The sequence below is a fragment of the Rhincodon typus genome, chromosome 25 (assembly GCF_021869965.1).
Source record: "Rhincodon typus isolate 14 chromosome 25, sRhiTyp1.1, whole genome shotgun sequence".
NCBI classification, from domain to species: domain Eukaryota; kingdom Metazoa; phylum Chordata; class Chondrichthyes; order Orectolobiformes; family Rhincodontidae; genus Rhincodon; species Rhincodon typus.
Genome location: NC_063356.1, coordinates 35,551,841 through 35,571,488, shown reverse-complemented (window position 1 = coordinate 35,571,488; position 19,648 = coordinate 35,551,841). Strand labels below are relative to the sequence as shown.

General features: G+C 40.6%; 2 protein-coding genes across 2 annotated transcripts in view; both read left to right on the top strand.

Moving 5' to 3' along the window:
* Positions 1–19,648, top strand: part of LOC109913838 (cadherin EGF LAG seven-pass G-type receptor 2-like) — a 990,249-nt gene that overhangs the window by 144,796 nt on the left and 825,805 nt on the right. The window lies entirely within an intron of this gene.
* Positions 2,665–19,648, top strand: part of lhfpl5b (LHFPL tetraspan subfamily member 5b) — a 131,432-nt gene continuing 114,448 nt past the window's right edge. Inside the window, exon 1 of the mRNA XM_048612108.1 lies at positions 2,665–3,079. Within this exon, the coding sequence (XP_048468065.1) occupies positions 2,665–3,079 (415 nt within the window). The remainder of the gene's footprint in view (positions 3,080–19,648) is intronic.

The window sequence follows — 19,648 nt, the reverse complement described above, 5'->3', positions numbered from 1 at the left end:
TATTTTAGAAATTGAAGGTTATTGCATCTATAGGTTCCTCCTTATCTATCTTTATTCTGCTTCCTTAAACTGCTCTAATAAATGAGGTAAATATGATTTGCCTTTTACAACATATGTTGCTTGTGCCTGATCCCATTATGATTTTCTAAGTATTTAACTAGAACCACTTTAATAATGGATTCTAGTTATTTCCCTATGACACATTATCAGCTAACTGGCCAGGGTTTCCTGCTTTTGTCTCCCTCCTTTCTTGATTAAAGTTGTTACATGAACATTTTCCAATCTACTTGGACCATTCCAGAATCTAAGGGATTTTGAAAGACTATAATCAATATACCTGTGCATTGTGCAGCCACTTCTTTTAAGACTCTAGGATGAAAGCCACCTGTTCCAAGTTTAGCTAATAATTTTATCAACATCTTTTCTCAGGTGATGGTACTTGCTTTATATTTTAAGCATTCAAACTATTTTCAATAAACATTGGACCATACATTGCATAATATTGTCCTCAAGGTAAACATTGCCATAATTCTATCTGGAGAAAGATAACTTAGAAGTTTCAATGAATTGTTTTATGATGCCAGCTACTCAGTAGGGAATGTGTGAGGAAATGGTGGCCTAGAGGTAATGTCACTGGGTTATTAATTCAGTCACCTGGGTTAATGTTCCAACAACCTGGGTCCAAGTACTGCCATGGTTAGTGGATTTTTTTTTGTTTAAACTAATAATTTTGGAAATAAAAGTTACTCTCATGAAATTATAATTGATTCTTGTTTAAAATAAAACATCTACTTTAATAATGTACTTGAAAGAAATCTGCTACATTCACTGGTCCAGATTATGCATGTTTCTAGACCCACAGCAATGTGGTTGACTGTTAACTGGCCTCTGAAAAGGCCTGGCAAGCCATTTAGCTCACGTGTAATAAAGGATGGGAACAAACATTGACAAGTGATGCCCACATCCCGTGAAGATTTTTTTAAATCTCTTGTATAATGAGAAAATGCACTTAAAGAACTTAATCACATTCTTTCCTAATTTTTGTCATGGAAAAAGCAATTTTTCATTGTTGACACAGAGTTCCACTGGTTCTGGGTACTCGCCAGTAACTCAGCCAAACTAAGCCTCCAAACTATCAGCAGCCTATTTGTTCATAGTGAGTAATGACCATCCAATTTGCAATACAATCCACACATGTGCATACCAACCAAGGATTGTTATAAAGCAATCGGTGTATGAATCTTATCTCTTGCTCCTAAACATGAAGACTAGTGAGGTTAATTTTAACATACCTGTGTCTCTTCAGAAAGGATCAGCATTGTAAAAGCTTGTCCCTATCTCTGAACTATGTAGACCTGGGCTCAAGTCCCACCTACTCCAGAGTAGTGTAATAACATTTCTGAACATGTTGATTAGAAAATATTCCATGGCAAAGGTTTTGAAACTGCCTAATGACTCTAATTCTGTACATATTCTTACAGCAACCAGAGATTACATAATCCAATCTCCTTTCCTATTTCTTTCATTATATGATCTGAATGCAATAGGATCTACTGCAATAATGCTCTGACTTCATACTGTTGGTGGGCATCTCGTTGACAATTGAGCGCAACTTTTAAATTCAACTGCACAACCATCGTGGAAAATGTTTGTGTTGTGCACACCCAAGTTTCCAATCTTTAATTTTGGCTGGTGATGTTCCTTATCAAAGGCAATAAATCAGAGAAATTATCCTTTATAAATTCTGTTCAGTTATGCAAACTTAGCCTTTTACTTTCCATATCTCATACTGATATTGCAAAACTGTATGTTTTACAATGTATGACAAATATCATAAATATATACAATGCTTTATTCTAAAATATTACGGCTTTCAACCAAATACTGGAAAATTTATACTTATTCTAACAAGTAGTCAATATAGTGGCCTGTCACTGGAAATGTGCGCCTTTCAGAAAAAGAATACTTTTAAATGGCAATTATACTATCGGTAGTTCCACGAAAGTGAACATAGCGCACATGCCAGAAAATACACTTGTTTCCTTAAGAAAACATTCTTTGCATTTTTTCACTTTGTTATACTCGAAACAGTTCTTACCCTCTTGTAATAACGATCACTCCAATGGGACCCACCATAAACAAGACTTGAAAATTACATTTTAAAAACAAAGAATACCTGTGTAGTCAACCAGTTTTAGGAACTTCTTGTCCGACCTCACCGCTACGTTGCGTAAAATATCATTAACAGATACTCTCTGAAATTGAGTTATTGCCTTTTTAATAAACCAGACTGCCTGAAGTCTGCTGTGGGAGCCGCGTTTGTACGTCAATTTCGCGTCACCCTCAAACTCTGTTCATATGAAGCTGCTGTCCACGGTACTGAAACTCTCAGCGTGTGGAAACCGCTCCCCGCCCCAGAGAACAAATACCGGACCAAGGCGATTTGACCCAGAGCCAGGGCAGAACACATTCGAGTCGAGCAGAATTTATTTGTGTATTGTTCAGACCCAACAGTTCGTTTCCTTAGCAACATGACTCAAGAAAAAGCCAGTGAGAAAGCATCTTAGCTGACGATTATCTGCATCAAAAAAGAACAAGTGCAAAGCACAAATTGATTAAGACCTGATCTTTTCTTTCTTTTAAAAGCCTTTCAAGTCTTTAAGAATGGGGGACAAAATGTTACCAGCCCAAGAGGCTGCTAAGATCTATCACACCAATTATGTGAGGAATTCCAGAGCAATAGGTGTTCTCTGGGCTATTTTCACTATTTGTTTTGCCATTATAACTGTGGTCATTTTTATCCAGCCCTATTGGATTGGGGACAGTATCAATACGCCCCAGGCTGGCTATTTCGGATTGTTTCATTACTGTATCGGGAACGGACTGACTAGGGAGTTGATCTGCAAAGGAAGCGCTCTGGATTTCGGTTCCATCCCCTCGGGAGCCTTCAAAACTGCCATGTTCTTCGTTGGCATCTCCATGCTTCTGATCATTGGTTGCCTTGTTTGCTTCAGTCTCTTTTTCTTTTGCAACTCTGCCACGGTCTATAAAGTCTGCGCCTGGATGCAACTTGCATCAGGTAAGTTCTAGTACTGCCAGCTACCTCCCAGCCTGACTGCAATTCCATTACTTCAATATTACACTTGGGTCCATATATTAACATTCCTTCTTACAATCAGAGCAATAATTCTGCCTTCCCAACTTCCCGAAGAAGGTCTCGTTTTCTTTTGGGGGAAATGGGTGTATCATGGTGGTAATGTTACTGCTTTGTCCAAGATAAACCGTTTCTTTACGATACCTTGCTATTATTTCGTTGCAAATTTTAATTAATCTATCAATAAATGCTCATCTCCAATTGTAGGCATCTGATTATTGAAAGTTTTTTTTGTATTTAAAAGTTGTGAGATCTACGGTAGTACGTTGTCTTGGTAGTAATCTATTGGCATAACATGAAAAACCTTAGTTTGAAAATGTCGCCTAAATCCTTAGGTCGGGTTACAGCTTTAAACTCACTTGGGACCTATTGTTTTGCTCTTCATTAGTTAATCAGCTAATTCTGTTAACAGTTGGATTGACATTGCCTGAGCAGTTTGATTTATCTAATACAACATTTGATAACCCTTCAAACACATATATTTCTTCCTCCAAGGCTTTTCCAACTAATCCTATTACCGATTTTCCAATTAAATGCTTATTCCAATAAAGTTAGTATTTAACAATTAGCATCAAATCCTTTCTGACATTTTGGTAAAGTTTGAAATTTTACACAACCAATAGACTAATGAAAACTCCTTCGTGGGAATTCAATGCATTGTCTGAATTTTACAGATTCACACATCTAAGGATGAGCTATCTCAAAAAATATATTCAAAATATATTGTAAGTGATTGCACCATTATTTGTCATGCAAGTCAAACTTCCTTTGTAGCTTTGTGTCACTCAAAGAAGCCCTACTTTGAATTTTTGAATTGCTTCCCCAACTCCAAGTAAATCACGAGAATATTTGTTCATTGGAATAAGTCTATAAATTTTCTATATTCATTAATAAAAGTCTATTAAACATGAGTCAACATGAGTACACTGAAATAATACCTCCAGCATACCCCCATAGCAGCATTAAAAAAAAATCAGTGTCCCTTGGGGATCGGTACTGGGTCCACTTTTGTTTGCCATTTATATAAATGGTTTCGATGAGAATATAGGAGGCCTGGTTAGTAAGTTTGTAGATGACATCAAAATTGGTGGTACAGTGGACGTGAAAAAGGTTATCTAAGATTACAAAAAGATCTTAACCATTTGGGTCAGTGGGCTGAGGAGTGGCAGATGGAGTTTAATTTGAATAAATGTGAAGTATTACATTTTGGAGACACAAACAAAGGACAGACTTATACGTTAATTGTAGGGCCCTGGCTAGTGTTGTAGAACAGAGAGATCTAGGGGTTCAGCGAGACAATTCTTTGAAATTTGCATCACATGTATACAGGGTGGTTAAGAAGCATGCTTGCCTTCATTCCTCAGACCTTGAATAAAAGAGTTGGGACATCATGTTGAGGTTGTACAGGACATTGGTGAGGCTTCTTTTGAAGTACTGTGTGCAGTTCTCATTGCTCTGTTATAGGAAGGATCTTACCAAACTGGAGAGGATTAAGTAAAGATTTACTGGGATGTTGCCTGGAATGGAGGTTTTGAGATATAAAAATAGACTATAAAGACTGGGACATTTTTTCACTGGAACATAAGCGGTTGAGAGGTGACATCTTTGAGGTTTATAAAATCATGAGGGGCATTAATAAGGTGAATGACAAGGTCTTTTCATTAAGGTTGGGGAGTTCAAAACTAGGGAGCATATTTTTAAGGTGAGAGGAGAAAGACTTACAAAAGACTTGAAAGGCAACTGTTTTTTTACACAGAGAATGGTTTATGTGTGGAATGAACAGCCAGAAGTGGTGGATGCAGGTACAGTTACAAAGTTTAAAAGACATTTGGATAAATTCATGAATAGGAAAGGTTAGGAGGGATATGGGCCAGGCGCAGGCAATTGGATCTAGTTTAGTTTGGGAACATTGTCAGTGGGGACTGGTTGAACCGAAGAATCGGATTCCATGCTGTGTGACTCTGTGACTGTATTGCTTCTATGATCTAAACACTTCTGTGTTATTTAATAATAATTTGAGGAGAAAAAGTTGCATAGAATGAAAATAATTAATTGACTCACATATCATCATATTGTCTCTTCTGAATTCTTTGAAACATCACAAGAGAAAGAAAACATGCTATTGCAAGCTAGGGATCATTTAATTCTCCAAGTACTTTTGTGCATCAATGCAGTCGAGAAAAGCAATCGGTTGGACTAAAGTCCCATATAACCTAATAGAGGATAATTAAAGTTTGCATAACTGAAAGGAAAGAAGTGAAGTTATTATCTTCAACTATCCATAGTCTTTTAGAAAATGCATTGTACTGTTCCACTCCTCAGCAAATGCAGTTAATAGTAATCAAACATAAGTTTGCTCACTGCAATTATGAAGAGTTTATGTATTGCAGACCCTCGAGGATAAATCTAAAAACACACATATCACATGAGGGACACCATACATAATAGACACATGACTTAGCACATGCAATCCACCTGATTCCCCAAACAAGCAATTAATAAATCTGTATTACAGGAACACTGGATCTCATTTCTCACAATAAAGTATGTAGCCGCATTTCTATTTTGAAAGGCAAAGCTCTGCCCGCAAATGAGACTTTATCCACAAGACGTGAATACATGAATATCTTCATGTGTTCCTCTTAAAAGGAGAATAAAGGTTTGTAGAATGTTTCTGTGGTTTTAGTTTCCCATTGCTGCAACTTTCTCAAACAATTGACTGAATTTGTTGGGTACAATTCCATTTTCATTATAATGTCTCTTTTTTTTCTTGTTAATGTCTTTCTTCATCATTTTTTCATAATGCTGACTTTGAACTGCCTCTTCAAAGGATGTGAGGAGAGGTATTCCTGGATTCTGAACATATTGCCATAATTGAGATCAGAAAGGTAACTTAGAAAAAAAGACAAAAAGAATGTGCAATGGCTACTACTGGCAAGTACCTAGCCCAGCACCTAGAAATGTCAAAAGAACTAAATATTCACTGCCTTTGCTTCTCAAAACTGGGTGTTCAGAATTGTGTGATTTACTGTACAATAATCAATGTAACCCTAACATCTGCATTCAAAATGATTGTTCACAGAATTAAATAGCTTTTCATACTACCGCATCCTTCTAAATCAACCCAAAGATGTGTGTATCATCTGACAGCCTCCAGTTTACACAAATTGAGGAAATTGCTGCTATTGTTTACAGGCAACAGCTATCACCATGCAAGGGGAGCTTGAACTCTACAGGACTCAAAGCTTCCACCAGATAGCAGGGTCTCCTTCTATTTACGAACCACGGGAGTACTCATATAGCCAGTAGAACTCTTCATATGAACCTGATGACCTTCAAAAATAGAGAAGAAATGAATTGTATACTTGGTGATATCTGACCACAGAATGCAATAACATTTGTTGCAACTTAGAGTAGCCATGATGATCTCTTTCTATAACAGTCAACATTGCTCATATTTTCTAAAGAAATAGTGAGTAGGTGCAGCTTATGAGGAACTAGGCCTCAATATGTATCCATGGCTGCTCTCTGCACTGAGTCCTCCTGCCCTAAAACAATGGAGTAACATTTTATCATGGCTACTTCAGCGTCATTTTTTTTCTCTGTTCCTCAGCTACTACCGCAACACAAACAAAGACATATCCTGTAACTCAGGCTTAAATAAATAGTATTGGAAAAGGATAGTGTTGTGCTCAATGCTTAGAGTGGTACCTCCTGAATAGTGTAGAAATTTCCATTTCAGATGCTTGCACATTTCATGGCCTCCATCAGAAATATGCATAAAAAGTGTCTCATTTCCATCTTGCTCTTTGAAATACCGAATTTCTTCCCATTTATATGCAGCAGAGAGAGCTCAATGGCCTCTGTGATTTTATAGGTAACTTATGTCCATGCAGCATACATCCAGACTTCTACAAGAGAGCTCCAAGTAGGATCCAGTTCATGTGGTGTACAGAACAGAAGCTCTAAATACTCGATATTGAAGCAATGAATGCTGTTTCTACTGTGCCATTGTTTAATCAAATATTATTAAATGACTAGCTGTTTCTTTTATAACACTACTCTTTAAATTTAGATTTAAATTTAGATTTAGATTTAGGTTTTATTGTCACATGTACTCAAGTACGAGACACAAAAGTACAGTGAAAAGCGTACAATGTGGTCGTACACGGTGCCATCTTAGGTACAATTTATCTATGTTCAAAACATTTGTTGCAGAGGTTGAACATAAAGAAATAGGTTCAGCACTATAGTTTTCTTAGAGTAAAAATGGAAAATAAAGAAATAAAGCTAAAAATTGAAACAACACAGCCCTGTGAAACATCACAATCCTCTTACCAGATTTTGCATTGCCCTGCCACATCGATTGTAGGCCGCATCTACTCACCAAACCTTTCCTAACTCCATTTCAAAATACACTATACTTCAAATACAAATTTCAGCACAACCTACCTCACAATGTGTCTCCATCCCATGGCTTGCGAAGACAGAATTTTGCCCATGTGTTCCTTTTACGTTTCTTCTTTACAAGTATTGATTTAAATCCACTTTACACAATGGTGTAGTCTGTTCCTCGTGAGACTACGCGGTAAAGCACACCATGTTCTAATAATGGCTTATATTCTAATTTCCCTCTTTATTTGCATATCTGGGTCAACATCCAACAATTATTGTTTCTTCCAACAGTGGTGTTTACCTATTAAGTAGATATACTGCATGGTTAAGGAGCTTTTTATATTTTCTAAAAATTTGACAGACAGACAATTAATTCTTTGCCTTTCTATGTTACTGTTGTTAAACACATTTACTAGACACAGTTTTTGTAGTTTAAGCCCATACTTATTATGGCCATCGGATGCACCATAATCATAGATTTATGTAAGTCATAACTATATTTTTAATATGTGCTGTGGCCATACAATTATGTTCACCAACCAGAAATAACCCTTCATCAGACAACAGTTATAAACACTGCCATGTGGATGAGGCACAAACCAGCAAAAAAATACATGTAACTCAATCCATAGGTAACATTAGAAGGAAAATTGACTATAGTTAATGTGGTAATAGGATAAAAGATTTATTGGGCGTCTTGGCTGGTTCAGTGCAGTTCTAGGTAAACATGTTTCTCTGCATAATAGTTTGCAATGTTTCTTTAAGAGTCATCAAATATGAACAGTACTGGAAAGAATTTCAATACACTTAAGAGAGAGGTAGTGCACATTGGTAAAAAGAATAAGAAGACAACGTGGTCATTGAACAGTAGGAATCTAAACAGGGTAAGAGGAAAAAGGATTTGGGGTCCAGCTGCACAAATCTATTAAACAATCTATGCCAGTTAATCAAGCCAGAACAAAAAGAAAACAGAGGGCCAGGATTCATTTCTTGAAAGATAGAACTGAAAATCAGAACTGTTATGTTTAATTTGTAAGATCTTGGTAGATCATGCTTGAAGTGCTGTTTTGTGTGCATGATGTTATGAAAAGGGACTAGAAGAAATGGAAAATGTGAAAGACAGGTTTATTTGATGAAAGCAGAACTGAGAAGTCATATTTATAGAATCATAGAGTTATAGAGTCATGCAGCACACAAACAGGCCCTTCAGCCCAACTCATCCATGACAACCAGGTTTTCTAAACTGATTGAGCGCCATTTGCCTGCATTTGGCCCATATCCCTCGAAACCTTTCCTTTCCAGGTACCTGTCCAAATGTCTTTTAAATGTGGTAATTCTACCTGTCACTATCACTTCCTCTGGCAGCTCATTCCATGTACATACCACCCTCCGTGTGAAAAAGTTGCCCCTCAGGTCCCTTTTAAATCTTGCCCCTCTCACCTTAAACCCATGCTGTCCAGTTTTGAACTGCCCTGCCCTGGTGAAATGACCTTCGCTATTCCCTTTATGTATGCTCTTCATGATTTAAGAAACCTCTATAAAGGTCACCCGCTCAGCCTCCTACAATCCAGCCAAAAAATACTCCCAGCCTATCCAGCCTCTCCTTATAACTGAAACCTTCAAGTCTCAGTGACATCCTTTTAAATCGTTTCCGTAACCTTTCCAGTTTAATAACATCTTTCCTATATCAGGGTAACCAGAATTGTATGCAGTATTCCAAATGTGGCCTTATCAATGTCTTGTGCAGCTGTAACATGATGTCTTCTGCGCTCACTGCTCAGACTGATGAAGGCAAGCAAGTCAAATACCTTTTACACCACGCTGTCTACCTGGGACATAACTTTTAAAGAAATATGTATTTGTAACCTGCGATCTCTCTGTTTGATAACACACCCCAGGTCCCAACCATTAATATGTAAGTCCTGCACTGGTTTGTCTGACCAAAATGTCACACCTCACATTTATCTGCATTAAACTACATCTGTCATTGCTTGGCCCACTGGCCCAGTTGATTAAGATCTCTTAGCACTCTTAGACAATCTTCTTCACTGTCCACTATGCCAAAAGTTTTAGCGTTATCTGCAAACCTACTAACCATGCCTCCTATATTCTCATGCAAATCTTTTATATAAATGATGAACAACAGTTGACACAGCACCAATCCTTGCAACACACCGCTGGTCATAGCCCTGTCGTTTGAACGTTAACCTTCTACAACCATACTGTCTCCCACCATCAAGCCAATTTTGTATCCAATTGGCTGGTACTTCCTGGATCCCATCTGATTTAACCTTACTAACTAGTCTACCATGTGGAACCTTGACAAATGCCCTGCTAAAGTCCATGTCGACAACGTCTACCTCTCTGCCTTCATTTATTTTCTTGATTACCTCTTCAAAAAACTCATAAAGCCATGTTGACTATCCCTATTCAGTCTCGCCCTTATAAATACATATAGATCCTGTCTCTCAGAATCACGCCCGCCACTCCAAACTACTCATCCACCACTGGTGTCTGGCTCACCACTTTGTAGTTCCCTGGCTTTTTCTTCCAACTTTCTTAAATAATGGCACAATATTATATTATGGACCAGACCAAAACCCCTCAAAATATATTAAGAAGGTAGCCTAGACCCTAACGTTTCTTTATTTTAAAGACAAATGTAAGGTGAGGAGTTCCAGATGCAATTCAACTGGTCAAACTACTCGACATTAAGCAAAACACAATTTTTTTGTATACTCTAGTTAAAATATAACAAAAAAAAATAAACGAAAATAATTGGCTTAGCTGTAACTCTATTGAAATGTTTAACAAACTAAAAGATCCAGTAGCTGTTACTAATTAACTGGTCCAATATAATAATATCCCGTAAACATATGTTATGAAGCGGAGGTTGACCCCCTTTTGTGATTTAAAACCAAAACACCCAAAGAGAAGCACCTCACCATATAATCTGTAAAAGAAGTGTGAAAAGTGGTGTAACCTGCCTTTCAGTAACTTCTAGTGGTTAAATAAAATAAATCCCTGAGGCTCACTTTACAATCAACAAGTAATGATTTATTTATCTAACTCTAACAGTGAACAACTTAACTAAAATATTAACAAACCGAATCAACCCCGTCTAATTGCTAACTGCTCATAAATAAAACAAGATTCTAATGGCACACTGTTTCAATAAATACCAGTCCCATTTATATAAAATAAAATAAAAAGGTAGAATTTAGTCTCACGAAAATATAGCCAGGTTATGTGTCTTCCAGAATGTTCTGTGCCTTCTCCGTTGATTCTTCCGTCAGGACTATTCACTAGTTGTGTCATGGATACTTTTGTTCTTTAGATGATGCTTTCTCTAAGACTGAGAGGAGTCTGAGAGAGCCAGCGATTCTCTCTTGAGAGCTGAGGGCTGTTAACTCTGGCGGATGGCAGTTTGCTCTCTTGTCTTTGCCCAACTGCCCCTTTTTTATCCTTTGATGACATATCAATTTCTTACAATAGGATTGGTCCTGTGTTGTCAAAACCATCAGATTTAAATTTAATTGGTTTTTGCTATCTAAGTGCCTGGCTCAAATTGATTGGCTAAATTCAAAACTTGGTGTCTTGGTAAAAAAATGCTGCTTGGCCTGCTAACATTTGATACAAATGTTTCAATTCGGGTACAGTCTGTGTACTTGCAAACTTTCAAGCTGCTGCTCACAGACATTTTTTTAAAAATCACTAAGCATATAAAAAGCACATTTTTTAAAGCAACTCACAATGATTTTCACCCAGCATTTCACAAACGCCAAATTCTAACTTCCTGCCTCCCAAACCACAAGTACTCTAATCAACTTCGCAACACGTACCCTTCACAAAATGCAATTTCATTAAAAACTCCAGCAGCCCAGGAGGAAAAACATCAACAGAACTCCGAGAGAGTGTAGCAGGGAGCGACATACTTGGCAATAACTGCTGCTCAGAAACCTAAGAAACTAAAAATCCCAGTTCTGTGGGAACTTGACCATAGCCATTCAAGCTGCTTCTATTGTTCCAACTTTAAAAAAAACCCAAATCCTCACAAGCTGTTTACTTCACAAGTTTTCAATAGGTATCTCATTACCTTTGTCTTAAAACTTTTCTTTAAAAAGAACCAAGACGAAGTAGAACTCTTAAAGCCATATTATCATCACAATTAGCCACCCACTAGTCTTCCAGCACCTCAACCATGGCTGTTAATGATACAAATATCTCCACGATGGGCCCTGAAATTTCTTCCCTTGCTTCCCACAAAGTCCTGATATACACTTGATCAGGTCCCTGGGATTTATTTACCAATATGTTTTTTAAGTCCACCAGCACCTCCCCTTCTGTAATGTGGACTCTTTTCAAGACATCATTATTTATTTCCCTGAGTTTCCCAGCTTCCATGTCTTTCTCCATGATAAACACTGACAAGAAATATTCATTTAGGGTTTCATCCATTTCTTCTGGCTGCACACCTCGACTATCTTGTTGATCTTTAAGGGGCCATATTTTGTCTCTAGTTACTTTTTTGCCCTTAATATACTTGCAGAATCTCTTCGAATTCTCCTTTACCTTATCTGCCAAAACTATTTCATATCCCCTTATTGTCGTCCTAATTTCCCACTTGACAGTACTCATATACCCCTATACTCCTCACTTGATCCCAGCCAGCCATATCTGACATATGCCTCCTTCCTTTTCTTGACCAAAGCCTCAATATCTCTAGTCATCCAGCGTTCCCTACTCCTGCGAGCCTTGGCCTTCTCACTGACAGGAACGTGTTGGCCCTGAACTCACATTATCTCACTTTTGAAAGTCTCCCACTTGCCAGATGTCCCTTTACCTGCAAACAGCCCCTTCAAATCAACTATCAGGTAGTCGCTACATTTTTTAGAAAAGGGAAAACCAAGGCATTTAAGGTTAGAGAACTTTAAAATGAAATGTTTTGATAGATTAGACATAAGATGTTTCTACTTGAAAATGAGCTCAGAAGTAGGGCCATAAAGATGCTAGTCATTAATAAATACAAGTAAAAATGCAGGAGCAATCACTTCATTGCAAGGTGGTTTGGATATGAAATTCAGCACCATAATGTGTAGTTGAAGTGAATAGCATTGATGCATATAAGGGACAGCTAAACAAGAATATGAGGAAGAGGGGATAAGAAAGATACTGTGATGTGATTAAATGGACATGAATAGGAAGAGACCGAAGTCAGATTTTTCTGGTGTGGATGTGGCCTTGCAAATGGTTCATAACTAAAAGATAAATATAGGACTGTTTTTCAGAAGTTTTAATATGAAGAGAAGGAACAAGAGTGATCTATAGCCTGTGCAGAAAACATGCTTCTTTTTTCTTTATTTTTGACTGAAGACTTTTTAAAAACCAAGGACTATGGAAAGAATTGCTGTACTTTGGAAAACAAGTCACTGAACTCATTGTGAATTCCGTTAACACTGTTACTTTGCAAGCAATGGGGGATGAGACAAACAATGGCATGGCACTTTGTGAGATTTGGCCAACAGAGTGCTTATTAGTTTGAACAAATTGTGACCAGTTGTGAATGCCTCGAATGTTATGACATTTCAAGAGCTCCTCCAAGTACAATTTAAAGGTTGTGAGGTTATCTATATCAATTAACCTCCGAGGCAGTGCATTTCAGAAGCCCAACATCCTCTGAGTGAAAAATGCTTTCCTCAAATCCTCTCTAAACTTCCTGCCATTCACCTTAAAATTTTTCAAGAGGAGGCAAAATTAGCCAGTAGTTCATATCATCATACACCAGATCAGTAGGAATATTGGGGATCTGTAGTACTATTTAAACATAGCTTGGCTTAAAGAGGAAATGCTCTTTGGTGACAATCCAACAAAAGCCCTAGCCAAGCTGTTCCAGTAGAGTTACAACACTGGCATCTACTCAACAATGTGGAAAATTGCCCAGTTATTTCCTGTTCACAAAAAGCAGGACAAATCTAAACCCAGCCAATCACCCTTCATCAGTATACTCTTGGTCGTCAGTAAAGTGATGGAAGGTGTCATCAACAATGCTATCATGCAGCACTTGTTTAGAAATAACCTGCTCACTGATTTGGTTTTCACCAGGGTCACTCAACTTCTGGCTTCATTACAACCTTAGTTCAAACATGGACAAAAGAGAGGAATTCCTGAGCTGAGGTGAGAATGACTCCCTGTGACATCAAGATTGTATTTGACTGTGCATGGCATAAGGGAGCCATAGTAAAACTGGAATCAATGAGAATTTGGAAAAACCCATTAACTGGCTGCAGACATACTTAACATGAAGCAAAATGATTGTGATTGTTGGATGTCAGTCATCTCAGCTCCAGGACATCTGAGTTCCTCAGAGAAGTGTCCTAGATCCCACCATCTTCAGCAGCTTCACCAAGGCTTCATCAGTCTTCCCTCCATCATAGGTCAAAAATGGGAATATTGACTGATAACACTAATTGCAGCTTCATACATACAAAGCCTGCTTAAAATCATAAAATACCTCATACTTCCTGTCCTATTAAAAAGGCATCTGTGTCATCTACAATAGTTGAACCCCTTCACTGATTGCCATAGATGCCTTTTTAATGGTACATGAAATGAGGTCTTTTATGGTTCCCAGACAGGTTTTACAGACTTACTGTCTCATTCTCAATGGAGTCAGAATGGGGGGTGTATAGTAATGCAACCTGGTGAGTCAACTTGACTGTAAACTCAAATCACCTTAGCAGGTGTTTCAAAAAGTCTGTTTTTGAAAACGTCAGTTTAATGTTTCCAGCCACTAGACTACAAATCAACACTTGACATAACCATGTGTTTGTGACAACATTTTATTTTCCATTTCTACATATTGGCACTGCTCTTTGTGTTTTTGCTTACTTTTGGCAGACAGAAGCATAACAATCTTTTGTCCAAATTTATATAGTTACGAAACACAGTAGTAAGACCATTTCATTCTATGCTGTATTTGCATACCAAGTGTTCCCTTCAACTACAATTCCTTCATAAAAGCACTCTAATTGCAAATGGTAGCTGTTGTAGTTATGCTTTCCAGTAATGACTCCCTGGCTTGAATCTCAGATTGTATGCCAATTTTAAACTATGTTGCACTATTTGATTCCCTCGTGGGTAAATCCAGAATTGGTTAGTTGAAACCTGATTTGGTTGTGAAAATAATTTGCATGCACATTTGAAGTTAGTTGACAATTTCAGAAGTATTTCTTTCTTGAAGTAAGAATATAATGTTGGTCAAAGATTTTCAGTGTAAACTTGGCTCAGGGACACTACAGATATTTCAGCTGGAAGGTTGCAGATTCAAGTACAATTCCAGGTTTTGTACACAAGATTTGGTTTCCTGCTCATTGCAGTACTGAGGGAATGCTGCACTATCAGAGGTACCATCATTCAGGTAAAATATTAAACCAAGGTCTGGGCAATCCAAAATATGTCTTTTCAAGAAAAGCTCTAAAGCTGCTGGAATGATTTGGGAAGGTACATTACCCTTTTGGAGAAATAACATGCTCATTGGGAGAGGTCAAGCATCCTTTAGGACTGATAAAAGTAGACATGAATGTGTACAAAAAGTGCATAAACCTATTAGAACTATTAAATTATTAAGGAAACTATCAACTCACTGTCAAGGCATTTAAATCTGCTGATCTTTATATTTTTTAGGAAAAGTCTGCAGCGAGAAAAAAAATCAGTGCTTGCTATTTCACTAAGTTTACTGGCATATGCCTGAAGGCTCTTATTATTAGTATTTATGCTGCATGATTCAATAAATAACCTACTAATCCCAGAATGGAGGTGGGGGAACTACCAGATCACAGTTTGTTTGACAGTTCCAAGTAGTTATAAAGTTTTTGCAGTAGGCCTATTGTTTTTGAAATGAATTAAGCAGTTGAAGGGAGTCAAATGGAGTAAAAGGATTTTTATTGATGAGAGTGCTATTTAAAATAGTGAATTAGTCAATAAACATAAGAAATTTATTTGATTTCATTGCTAAAGGGGTCCTGAGGTCCAAATTGGAGGATTTGGCATTGTGGGTACAAGTAGAAGTTGCTGAGCAGCATGGGTTTGCATGAATTGGCATGAGCCCAGAGAGGCCATGTAGAGTGGTGAAAGATTTATGGGTTAGCATGAAGGATATGAGGGCCATGGAGATATGATAGAACAGTAGAGGTTGATTTGCATGAAAAACCATGAGGAGTGGTGAAGGGGTATGGATTGGCACAAAGTTTATGTGGGAGGTTTTAGGTGGCATGGGCAGCTGGATGTGGCTTATGATGTGTTTGTGGGGAGGGGATGGGCTGAGAACATTGAGGGCATTTTTTTTTGTATTTGTTTTATTATGTTTTCAACAACCACAAAGTTCTAGATCACCGCAAACAAACTTTCATAGAACCTAACCTTCAGAACCCAGCAGCTGCTGTTGATGCCTCCAGGGTTTTTCATGGGGTGGTGGGCCTGAGAGCCATTGACACCCACCAGCCTATCCCCATCCTGGAATGAAAATGAGACCTTCTGGAGGCCTCTCTCTCCAGTTGGGTTTGTGGAACTCAATGTGAAAATCTGGTACCCCACTCTATGCTTCCAACTCGCAAGTGAAAATTCTGGCCTAATTCATTGAGTATAAAATACTTGGGGATTGTCTCGAAAATGTAAAAGATGCTGAATATATGCAAATTTTTCACACAAACAGTGTAAGAAAATTAAAATAGTGCAGATAGATTTGAATTTTTTTTAATATCTAGTGAAAAAAATCAATGAATACAAATCTTTAAGTGACTGCCAGAGATTATCCTTAATTATTTGTCTCATAACAGACAAATTTTTCAAATGACTAACTAACATTAATTATTTCTTTACCATTTTGTTGCTTATTGAACATTTTCCACGGCTTTTGTTAAATAAATTGGATATTTTTAAAAAAATAATTGAACAACTTATTCCAAAAGACATTTGAAAAAAAATACAGAATCAAGTTCAAAGAAAGTAGGATCAGAGATAGTAGGAACTGCAGATGCTGGAGAATCCGAGACAACAAGGTGCAGGGCTGGATGAACACAGCAGGCCAAGCAGCATCATAGGAGCAGAGAGGCTGACGTTTCGGGCCTAGACCCTTCATCAGAAAAGGGGGAGGGGAAGGGGGTTTTGAAATAAATAGGGAGAGAGTGGGAGGCGGATAGAAGAGGGATAGAGGAGAGGATAGGTGGAGAGGAAACAAACAGGTCGAAGAGGCGGGGATGGGGCCAGGAAAGGTGAGTGTAGGTAGGGAGTTAGGAAGGGGATAGGTCAGTCCAGGGAGGACGGACAGGTCAAGGGGGCGGGATGAGGTTGGTCGGTAGGAGATGGAGGTGCGGCTTGAGGTGGGAGGAGGGGATAGGTGGGAGGAAGAACAGGTTAGGGAGGCAGGGACGAGCTGGACTGGTTTTGGGATGCGGTGGGGGGAGGGGAGATTTTGAAACTTGTGAAATCCACATTGATACCATTGGGCTGCAGGGTTCCCAAGCGGAATATGAGTTGCTGTTCCTGCAACCTTCGGGTGGCATCGTTGTGGCACTGCAGGAGGCCCAGGATGGACATGTCGTCTGAGGAATGGGAGGGGGAGTTGAAATGGTTCGCGACTGGGAGGTGCAGTTGTTTGTTGCGAACCGAGCGTAAGTGTTCTGCAAAGCGGTCCCCGAGTCTCCGCTTGGTTTCCCCGATGTAGAGGAAGCCACACCGGGTACAGCGGATGCAGTATACCACATTGGCAGATGTGCAGGTGAACATCTGCTTGATGTGGAAAGTCTTCTTGGGGCCTGGGATGGGGGTGAGGGAGGAGGTATGGGGGCAGGTGTAGCACTTCCTGCGGTTGCAGGGAAAAGTGCCGGGTGTGGTGGAGCTGGAGGGGAGTGTGGAGCGGACAAGGGAGTCACGGAGAGAGTTGTCCCTCCGGAAAGCAGATAAAGGTGGGGAGGGAAAGATGTCTTTGGTGGTGGGGTCGGATTGCAGATGGCGGAAGTGTCGGAGGATGATGCGTTGGATCCGGAGGTTGGTGGGGTGGTACGTGAGGACGAGGGGGATTCTTTTTTGGTTTTTATTGCGTGGACGGGGTGTGAGGGATGAGGTGCGGGAGATGTGGGAGACACGGTTGAGGGCGTTCTCGACCACCGAGGAGGGGAAGTTACGGTCCTTGAAAAACGAGGACAACTGAGATGTACGGGAGTGGAATGCCTCATCCTGGGAGCAGATGCGGCGGAGGCGAAGGAATTGGGAATAGGGGATAGCATTTTTGCAGGAAGGTGGGTGGGAGGAGGAGTATTCTAGGTAGCTGTGGGAGTCGGTGGGCTTGAAATGAATATCGGTTTCGAGGTGGTTGCCCGATATGGAGACAGAGAGGTCCAGGAAGGGGAGAGAGGTGTTAGAGATGGTCCAGGTAAATTTAAGGTTGGGGTGGAAGGTGTTAGTGAAGTGTATGAACTGTTCGAGCTCCTCGTGGGAGCACGAGGCGGCACCGATACAGTCATCAATGTAACGGAGGAAGAGGTGGGGTTTAGGGCCGGTGTAGGTACAGAAGAGGGATTGTTCCACGTAACCTACAAAGAGGCAGGCGTAGCTTGGGCCCATGCGGGTACCCATGGCTACCCCCTTTGTCTGTAGGAAGTGGGAGGAATTGAAAGAGAAGTTGTTGAGTGTGAGGACGAGTTCGGCTAAGCGGATGAGGGTATCAGTGGAGGGGGACTGGTCGGGCCTGCGGGACAGGAAGAAGCGGAGGGCCTTAAGGCCATCTGCATGGGGAATGCAGGTGTAGAGGGACTGGACGTCCATGGTAAAGATGAGGTGTTGGGGACCGGGGAATTGGAAGTTCTGGAGGAGGTGGAGGGCGTGGGTGGTGTCACGGACATAGGTAGGGAGTTCCTGGACCAAGGGGGAGAAAATGGAGTCAAGATAGTTGGAGATCAGTTCGGTGGGGCAGGAGCAGGCGGAGACAATGGGTCGACCAGGGCATTCAGGTTTGTGGATTTTGGGAAGGAGATAGAAGCGGGCAGTGCGAGGTTGGGGTTTTGGTGCTCAGGGGTGGGGTCATGATCAAGGGGGCGGTAGGAGGAGGTGTCGGAGAGTTGGCGTCCGGCCTCGGCGATGTAGAGGTCAGTGCGCCATACTACAACTGCACCTCCCTTGTCCGCGGGTTTTATGGTGAGGTTGGGATTGGAGCGGTGGGAGTGACCTCCCACCCACGGCCTCCAACCTCATCGTTCCCCAACCTCGCACTGCCCGCTTCTATCGCCTCAACCGTGTCTCCCACATCTCCCGCACCTCATCCCTCACACCCCGTCCACGCAATAAAAACCAAAAAAGAATCCCCCTCGTCCTCACGTACCACCCCACCAACCTCCGGATCCAACGCATCATCCTCCGACACTTCCGCCATCTGCAATCCGACCCCACCACCAAAGACATCTTTCCCTCCCCACCTTAATCTGCTTTCCGGAGGGACAACTCTCTCCGTGACTCCCTTGTCCGCTCCACACTCCCCTCCAGCTCCACCACACCCGGCACTTTTCCCTGCAACCGCAGGAAGTGCTACACCTGCCCCCATACCTCCTCCCTCACCCCCATCCCAGGCCCCAAGAAGACTTTCCACATCAAGCAGATGTTCACCTGCACATCTGCCAATGTGGTATACTGCATCCGCTGTACCCGGTGTGGCTTCCTCTACATCGGGGAAACCAAGCGGAGACTCGGGGACCGCTTTGCAGAACACTTACGCTCGGTTCGCAACAAACAACTGCACCTCCCAGTCGCGAACCATTTCAACTCCCCCTCCCATTCCTCAGACGACATGTCCATCCTGGGCCTCCTGCAGTGCCACAACGATGCCACCCGAAGGTTGCAGGAACAGCAACTCATATTCCGCTTGGGAACCCTGCAGCCCAATGGTATCAATGTGGATTTCACAAGTTTCAAAATCTCCCCTCCCCCCACCGCATCCCAAAACCAGTCCAGCTCGTCCCTGCCTCCCTAACCTGTTCTTCCTCCCACCTATCCCCTCCTCCCACCTCAAGCCGCACCTCCATCTCCTACCGACCAACCTCATCCCGCCCC